Source organism: Bidens hawaiensis, unplaced genomic scaffold (assembly GCF_021521415.1).
Source record: "Bidens hawaiensis isolate Kalapana, Puna unplaced genomic scaffold, B.hawaiensis_p1.1 tig00062511_1, whole genome shotgun sequence".
NCBI classification, from domain to species: Eukaryota; Viridiplantae; Streptophyta; class Magnoliopsida; order Asterales; family Asteraceae; genus Bidens; species Bidens hawaiensis.
Genome location: NW_027506514.1, coordinates 51,696 through 61,537, shown reverse-complemented (window position 1 = coordinate 61,537; position 9,842 = coordinate 51,696). Strand labels below are relative to the sequence as shown.

Below are 9,842 nucleotides of genomic sequence, written 5' to 3'. Positions count from 1 at the left end.
AGGCAAAGTACATGCCATATCATAGTTGTTAAGGTCTCAGGTCGAGGTCGCGCGAGGAATCATAGTGGATATCTGAGTAACACATGCTGACATGTAATGGCTAAAACTCATACTTCCATATAAAAACCGCGCGACAACGACGCGCAAAAAAGGAATTGAGAAAAGATATCGCGCATGTCAGCATAAACAAGATACTGCGAAACCACTTACAAAATAGGACTATGGTTAAGTGAATAATTTCCTTACAACCTTGTTCTTATTTTAACGTTCAAGCATATCTTATATCTATACAAGCAAACATGAAGAGATGAATGGAAATGCGCAAGATGTGAAAAAGAGAAAACAAGTTTCATTCCATACAATTGAAATTTACAAGTATGATGAGTTACAAATTACAAGTATAAAAAAAAATATATATATATAAAATTTGATGAAGGGCTTCTCAAGTCTCCACGTCGACGTCAGCCGCTTCATCACCCTCATCATCTCCCTCAGCATCTGGCGCGGCCCGCTCCTCATCTCCGAACTGACCATAGTCAAGTTCTTCCTCCTCAATGGAGTCTTCTATCACGACGGTGTCAGGAGCAGATTCTTTCGCCGCGCCAGAGCCGCTGGCAGGGGCAACATCCCCCGCGCCACCATCATCGCCACCAGCCCTCTCGCATTCATCGAGCAACTTCTTTAGCGCGCCGAGGTTGGGCTGGTCAGCAAGCGCAGCTATCTGCAAATCATTAGAAAAGTATTGAGTACAAAACACTTGGAAAATTAATCAAGAAAAACTCATTAAGGTCGAGGTACCTGCATAAGGATGGGGATGGGAGTATTCATATACTTCTCCCCCACCGCGGCCATGTCCGCGCAGGCCGCGTCGCTCTTGTAAGGGTACTCGGATGGGTTCTTCTTCAACATGCCATATTCATACCCATCCGTAAACCCTTCAGCTCGACTCACCAAGCGTGCGGCAGCATTGCAGTCCATCACAAGGGCCTGAAACTCGGCGGAATATTTCATCGCCAAAGCGCAACGAGTCATGCCCTGTGACACCAGCCATTGGCGATCCTGCGCGAGGCCAACAACAGACGTCTCGAGGGCAGGAACCTGGGAGTTTAATAACTCAACAGTTTCCTTGGTCTTTTTTAGCTCCTCTTTATCAGATGATAATACCGCCAAAATTTTTTCTTTCTCCGCCTGCGCAGCATCAAGTGCTTCCTGGCTGGACGCTGCCGTCGCCAAGGCCTCATCTCTATCGGCCTGCGCGGCCGCCAACTCCTTCTTCAGGCGCGCAACCTCGCTCTCCAGTGATGATTTCTCAGTGATACTCTGGACGATAGCTTGGTCACGCGCCTCCGCCTGCTGTTCCAAGACACGCACTCTCCGCGCGTACTTGGCAACTTCGGCCTCCGCCGCCTGCTGCTTCTCCCGCGCAGCTTGGAGCTCATGCCCGCGCTTAATAAAGGCGGTGTTGGCACTTGCTCGGTTTTCGCTGAGCTCCGCCTGGAGTTTCTCAGCTCGTGCGCGAGCATCAGAAAGGTTCCAGGCGGCCACCTTAGCCTCTCGCTGGGCTTCCACAAGAGCATCGCGTACTTTAATATAATCACGACGAAGCTCCTGGGAGGCAGCAAAGAAAGCCGACCCAGCGAAAATATGGTCATTCAGCAAGTCCGCGCGGGTGCGCTCCTCCTGATACCTCCTTTCAGTAGGAGGCACGGCATGAGCCCAGAAGTCCTCGCATACGCCCATGGATTGGAAGGAACTGTCTTCATTAATATTCCATCTCGGGCGGTAAACGTGGTCACCTCCCTGCAAAACACAAGAAATGTTCTAAGTCAAAAAACATACTTATATGGAGGTACGCGCAGCGGAGCAACAAATTAAAACATACCTGCGGGGATGAAGCAGAAAAGTCAGCGCCAGCCCCACCTGAAGTCTGCGCTGCGAAGTCTTGTGGCATCGCAGGGCTGGCGCGGTCTCCCAAGGAGTCCTCAGCTTGAGCCCCCTCATCCTCCTCATCTTCTTCAATAGGCCTCTTCTCCTGCGACCTGGAGGGCTCCAAACCAGTTTCGCGGGGAGGGCTGCGTGTAGGAGGAGGCGAGGGAGGTCTCGGCGTCGCCATTTCGGCGCGCAATACGGCTTCCTGCTCCTTTGTAATCTCAATAAGGGGAGACTCAGCACTAGCAGGAGCAGGAGCAGAACCAGCGGCGTCGGCAACGGCGCCAGGAGTGTCACCAGCAACTTGTACGCCAGCTACAACTCCTATTAACAAATCAACAAGGAAAATTGGTTTATGACTGGATCCAAAAAAAAAAATTCAGAAGACAAATGTGCAAAACATACCTTGGCGCAATTCTGTTCGCGCGGCGAACATCGCCATAAAGTTCATTCTACCCTTTCAGAGGGTAGAACAGGGGACTTCGAAGCAGCCCCCGGCGCAGCCTCAGCACCTTGTGGCGCCTGCGGCTGATCTGCGACCGTCGCCGGTCCTGCAAACATTCAAAGGAGCAAAGGTTTAATAATAATTCAATCAGATGAAGATAAGCAAAGTATACCTGTCGCAGGCGCGGCACTGCTTCTCTCTTCAGCCGCGCGAACGGAGGAGGTGACGCCACCATACCTCAAGTGGACAGGAGGTCTGCCCACTTTCACAGGCAGGGAAGCTAAAGAAACCTTGGTGGTAAACACCTGGGTTTCCTTAGGTCCCTTCGTTTGAGCATGGGGATGAGCGACAGGGGTGTCATCTTTCTTCTGTTTCTTACTGCCCCCTGCGCCAGATTTCCCCTTAGCTTTGCGCTTTAGTAGGGGCGCCTCCTCTTCCTCCTCCTCCTCTTCCGCGAGCTCCAGCTCGTAGTTTTCGAGCGCATCTGCAAATACAAGCAACAGAACTGTTAATAAACTTTGGTATTCTAAAGGAATAAGCATAAGTGCGAAGGCTTACCAGGCGCGTCACTATCAAAGTCAAATTCCAGATCCACTGGGATGAACATGTCATCGAAGCGATCTGGGAAACCAACCTCCCCAGCGCCAAGCGCGACGGAGCCACCCTCCACTTGATCATCATAAGCGGCGTGGATATAATCCTTGGTGACTGCGCAAAAACAAGTCAAGTGATATCAGCAAAAGAATTATGTTCGCGCAGAAAAAGAAATAAAGCAATGAAATAAACTTACACAACCCGTCGACTTGGATAACGAGCTCAAGCGCGCTGTCGGCCCACAGCCTACTCATGCCGACTCCCACCAGCGCCTCCTCGCGAATTTTCTTGGCGGGAGATGGTTCGGCGGACAGTTTCTTAACCCAGGCGCCGGTTGGGTTCTTAATAACATCCGCATCCGCGGGCGCAGAATCGATCGCGCGCATCGTCATGCGGATGGGGATTACACCAGCCCTGATGTAGAAGAACCTCTCAGACCAGTCATGAAGGCTCTTGAATGATACGGTGCTGCACTTAACCTTCTGACTGCGAGGAATAAAGGAGATCCAAGAATCTTGGATCTTGGGCTTGTAAAAAAATTGAAAGCGCCGAGGGGTGGGCTCCTCGCGCTGTGATTTGCACATGAACTCGAAATGAGTTATGCGCACAAGTCCAAATGGATGGACTTGGGATATATGAATCCCGAAAAAATGTAACACCGCGCCTACAAACCTTGTCATCGGAAGACGAAGGTTGCAGTGGGTGAAAAAATGGGTGTACAGTGAAATATAGCAGGCAGGCGGGTCCGCCGCCGTTTGCCCGGCCCCAGGCAACATGCAGCCAAACAGGGCGGGAAAACCCTGTGACGAGATGAGGCTGTCGAGATCGGCCTGCCTCAATTTGCAGGGGATTTCATTCCACCTTTTCGGGGCCTTGGTCTTCCCTACTTCCTCCGATGTGGTCTCAACAACCCTCTTCCCCTTGCCCTTCTGCTTCAATGTCGACATCACCACAGATTTCACACGGCGTCTTCGGGAGGCAATAGAGGTGATGGAGGGGTTAGAGGAGTCTGAACTATCAGACATACAACTGCAGCAGCAGATAATCGAGGATTCGAAACGATGAATACACTCAAATCAGAATATTAAAGGCAGAAATTCAAAAATTTGCAACAATGAAGATGAAGACAGAAAATTTCTGAAGGGCCTGCTTTTATAGGCCCAGGAGAGAGAAATTTGACAACTGATCGGATTTCACGCGCCCCCACTCGCAGCTGTAAGCCAACGTGGTCGCGGCACGTGTCCTTGACACTGTCTGAGGTGACATGAAAACGTAACGGACCTGCCACGGAGCAGAGACGCGCCCCCACTCGCAGGTGCAAACCAATGCGAGCGCGACACGTGTTCAAGACAGCTGTGCGAGGGGACATGAAAGGCAACTGTAGCACCTCGAGCACACGAAACGTCTGACACGTTTACGGCGCACGTCACCACCAACTAACCACGTGTTTGGACCCTTCGTTTCAACCAAATGGATAGAACTTCGCGCAACGATGGAAACAACCAAGAAAACGACAAAACCCCATTAAAAGACCAAATCAGTAAGTCTAATATCTATCTTACCGCGCTCGCGCGAGATAAGACACACATTAGACTGGGGGGGCTTGAAGAGGTATGTACCCGCCTCAACACCGAACGGGGCGGGTCAACCCACAAGATATATACAAGACATTAGAAGTCAAAGATATTATCAAGGTACAAAGCCAAAACTTATGCTCAAGCATCACATGCTTGCACATATCACATATGCTCAAGCATCACGTATGCTCACGCATCACATGTGCTCATGCATCACATATGCTCGCGCGTATCACATGCTCACGCATCATATATGCTTATGCATATCACATCGTGCGTGGCGCATCCGCGCGCGGCGCATATCACATGCTCGCGCATCATACATGCCCACCCATGCGCGTGGGGCATCCGCGCGTGACGCGTATTACATGCTTGTGCGTATCACATCTGCGCGTGAGAATAAAGAGAAGACCTCGCGCATCCTCAGGATGGGCGCATATCACACGTGCACATAATCAACCTCGTCCTTATCCAAATCAGGATTGGGGCAACCTTGATTGTGCACGTCAGACAACCTTCCAGAAGGCATCTTTTTAAGGAATAAGGATATGCTGATGTTGACAGCTGCTAAATGAAAGGTGGACAGCTCAGCATGACTCATGGGTTACCACGTGATCATAACCAATGAAAAAGCACCAGGTGTCTCCAGGGACACGTGGCGCAAATCGATTGGAGGAGGCCAACAAAACCCTAGATTGGTCTCAGCTCAATCAGTGGAAACCCTAGCACTATAAATACATCATAACGTACACAATTACAGACACATTGATTCACATTGAAGCATATTCAATCACACAATCATACAGAGTAACATACAGTATTCAGCATTTTAAGCAATACTTCCCAAAATTCCCTTACTCTCACATTATCATCTTCTCCTACATATACTTATTCTCACGCCGGAGGGTTACCCCAAAGAGGACCCCTCTGTCCCTTTCTGAGGGGTAAGTAACGGCGCTGTTCATTTTGTAGGTGGAAGAACACAGATCCAGAAGAACCATCGGTGAAATAGTATAATCACACCCGAGGAAAGTAGATCTGCTACCAGTGAGTAGATCCACGTTTCTTCAGTTTGTCTATGTTATTTGGTATTTGTCTATTTTGTTTCTTCATTTTTTAATACATGTGTGTTTATTAGATTACTTGAATTGTTTCTATATATACATGGAATTGACTTTCCTAATTTCTGCAAATGTGTTTATTTCTTCAGGTGTTTTACTTTGATATTGGGGAGAACAGGAGGGGTCGCTTTCTGAATGTATGTATTCGTGTAATACTGTATTTCTGGTTTTGTGTTAATGTGTTCTAAACTTCTAAATGTTTCTACTGTGATATTGTGTGGATAATGGGATTATTAATTAATTAGATAATGTATAAAGAACTTGAATGTCTTTACTTGAATTGTAATATAGATAAGAGAAATCAAACTATGATCCATGGAAACAAATTAGGCATGTGGCTTTTCTGTCATATTATTATTGTGGTCAGAAATTTTGAAGGACAAATGTTACTGGTGTGTAGATGAATATAGTAGCCAGCTTACTAACTAACTGACTAGTTATCTGTACGTACTTGAAAGCATGTGATATTTTTGCACCTACCTTGATTTGATTTGGGAGCTATGTTAGGTTTTATTGTCATATTTAGCATGTTGTAACAATCACATTAATGTCTTTAACCATGTGATAGATTTGCTATGAATTGCAGAAGCTTTGATTGCACCATTTTTTAACTAGTTTTAGATTGTATGTTAAGCTGTCATGGCCCATTGTTCAAATAATGAGTTAATTTGGGCAAAACTAAATTACATATCGGTTCATTTGGGCAACTTTAAATTAATTAGTGGGTCGAAATGGATCACCTTAAATTAGTGAACAGGTCAAATAGGCATCTTAAATTAGTCGACAGGTCTAAACTTGTAACTATTATAATTCTTATTAACTTCAAAAAGGGCCCAAATGGGTAATCACCACACGTGACCATTGTCTGTTTTCGCCGCCGCTGCCACCACCATTAACTATTTAACTTGATTCTATTTTAGCCGAACTCATTTTGCTCAGATCCTGTTTTGATCCGAATTAATTTTTTGGCCCTTCTGACCTGTAACCCGAACCTGTTTTGATCCGAATTCATTTGTTTTGGAACCCCTTCTGACTTAAAAGGAAAAAAATAGCATATGATGTCAAAATTTTGCACTTTAGCTTTAGCTCAATTTTGAGTTCTGTGTAGTTTCTTTTCTTTCACTTTAGCTCAATTTTGCACTTTAATTTGCTGCATTTTGGTGTGCACTTTGGCTGCGTTTTTGCATTAATTTACCTGCAATCTCTCGTGAGGTCTAGTTTAGTGTATAATAGGAACTATGAACTCTTTTGATTTGTTATATATATGAGGTCTAGTTTGTTTTTCTTGAATTTTCTTATATTTTTATGTGTAGATGGCAAGATCACCTTCCAGACAAAGAATAGTTGCCATAGGTGCATTTTATGTCATTTATGTTACGATTCGTTGGTGGATGTTGTGTACTTATCATTTGCGTCGGTCGATTGAGTCAATGACTTTACGTAAAAAATATTTAATGAGTTACCATAATAGGCGTGAAAACATGGTGAGGATGGTTTATGAAAGTGATGTTACGAGTGTTGTTAACATAAGAATGAATATACATGCATTTACAACACTTTGTGATATGCTAGAAACTAGAGGGGGACTAAAGAATAGTAAAAACATGCTAGTCGATGAGCAAGTTGCTATGTTTTTACATACCCTTGCTCAAAATGCAAAGAATAGGATACTAGTCAACAGATTTCATCGGTCCGGGGAAACTGTAAGTCGGTATTTCAAGTTAGTCTTAAATGCTATATGTCGATTACACAAAGAACTCTACAAGTCACCCGTGCCAGTGCCAGATAATGAAACTGATGAAAGATGGAAATGGTTTAAGGTTAGTCAAACACATTTTTTATTAAAGATATTTTTTGCTAACATACATTAGTAAGTAATGATTTCTTTTAACTCAGGGTTGCTTAGGAGCATTAGATGGAACATACATTAAAGTTAAAGTCCCTGCTATTGATAGAAAACCATATAGGACAAGAAAAGGGCAGATTTGTACTAACGTACTCGGAGTATGTACGAGAGACCTTTTATTTACGTATGTCTTAGCGGGATGGGAGGGTTCTGCAGCTGATAGTAGAGTTTTGCGTGATGCAATCAGTAGACCCAATGGTCTTAAAATAACTCCGGGTATGTGATAGGCAATTTTCAAAGAATATACATAGATTTAAGTATGATAATTAACATAGAGTTTATGGTTAATTGTAGGAACATACTACCTTTGTGATGCCGGTTATACAAATGGTGAAGGATTTTTAACTCCATATCGAGGTCAACGTTATCATCTTAACGATTGGTCTCGTCCTCCTACGAATGCTAAGGAGTTCTTTAATATGAGACATTCATCGGCCAGGAATGTTATAGAAAGATGTTTCGGAATGATTAAAGATAGATGGGCTATTTTGCGTGATAACTCATATCATCCCATAGAGTCCATGCCACGTATCATCATTGCTTGTTGTTTATTGCACAATTTCATACGAACAACAATGAGTGAAGACCCTCTTGATAACGAAATCCCAGTAAATCACACACAACCTGCAAATGACCATGACAATGTTATTTCTATGATCGAGCCCTCACAAGAATGGACCGATCGTAGAGACCTTCTTGCTAATGAAATGTTTAATAGTTGGACTGCGATGCTGTGCGCAGCGTGCCAACAATGTTTCTTAATTATGTTTGACAATTATGTACTTTTTATTTGTAGAACCAAGGATGTTTCTTATTAATGTTTATTTATGCACTTTATTTGTTTCTTATTAATGTTTCTTGTTATATTTGTATTTGTAGTTACATGAATTATGATTTTTAATTGTATAATTATGCATTTGTACGTAGACATGGCAGATTCAAATATAGTGAGAGGAGTTACTCGGAGCAAGCATACCTGGACAAATGATGAAGATGCAAAGCTAATTAATGCATTAATGGAGATACATGCATCCGGAAAGTATGCTGGTGCTGACAATGGATTCAAACCAGGTTATTTAAATGGTGTTCAACAATTGCTAGATGTAAGTCTTCCTAACTCTGGCCTCAAAGCATAACCACATATAAAGTCTAGGATGAAGACATGGAAGACACACTTTAGCATTGTATATGATATGGTGCATACAAGTGGGTTTGGTTGGGATGAACAAAAATGTTGTATTATTGCCGATGATAGTGTTTGGAATGAATACGTGAAGGTATATTCTAAAAAATATGTTTTTTAGATTTTAAAATTTTAGTCTAATTTATTTGTAATTGTCTTGTAGTCTCACAAAGGCGCTGTGAATTTTCGTGACAAGTCATTTCCTTTCTATGACAAATTGTGTACCATATTCGTTAAGGATAGAGCTACTGGTAGTAAAGCAGTTGACCTTGGAGAAGAAGATGTTGTTCAAGAGACGCAAAAAAGCTCACCTGTTGATATTGAAGACTTTGATTTTGTTGATGAAGCTATTCCAAATGTTGATAGATCTGAAGGACAAACAGGAAGTGTAAAAAGCAAGCGCAAAAGAGGTAGAAGCACGGATACAGATGAGATATATCGAGAGTCTTGCAAAGATATCAAGGAAGTTTTGCTTCGATTTGGGGAGATGGTGGGTGAACAACTTAGCAAAGAAGGTATGGAGGCTCGTGAAATCTATGAAAAGGTTAGTGATGAGTTGAAAGCTTTACCAAGTATCACTACGAAAAAAAGGTTCAAAGCAGCTCATTTGATTGGTAAAGATGTGGATCTAGGACGTTCTTTTCTTGCGTTGACAATAGAAGAGAAAATTGAGATGGTCGAGTTGTATACCGATGGTTCAATGGGATAGTTGTGTATGGTTGAAGTATGTTTTGTATGTGAATTGGTTTTAACTATGGTTGATGTTTTTTGCTTAAAAACTATGTTTTGTATGTGAATTGGTTTGATCAATGCATATTTTGGTTGGAATTTATGCATCTTTTTATATGTTTTTTATTTTTTAATAAATATTTGTTATGAAAAAAATACTTGTGCTAATGATAAAGTTGATATAATTCTCTGTTTATTTTCTATGTACCAAACAAGAGAAATGATTCTCAGCTATATTTCTCTACTGAAATCTCTGAACTACCAAACAGAACAGTCAATTCTCATTCTCCAGGCCAATTCCCTTTCTCTGCAATTCCATTTCTCTATTCCATTTCTCTACAATTCCATTCTCTGTACC

At 43.2% G+C, this 9,842-nt stretch overlaps 1 protein-coding gene across 1 annotated transcript; it reads left to right on the top strand.

Moving 5' to 3' along the window:
* Window positions 1-8,715: 8,715 nt before the first annotated feature.
* Window positions 8,716-9,610, top strand: LOC143618052 (uncharacterized). Its single transcript, XM_077090392.1, has 2 exons — window positions 8,716-8,849; window positions 8,919-9,610. The coding sequence occupies exons 1-2, from the start codon at window positions 8,727-8,729 to the stop codon at window positions 9,462-9,464; spliced, it is 669 nt and encodes a 222-aa protein (XP_076946507.1). The 5' UTR covers window positions 8,716-8,726; the 3' UTR covers window positions 9,465-9,610.
* The last annotated feature ends 232 nt before the right edge of the window (window positions 9,611-9,842 follow it).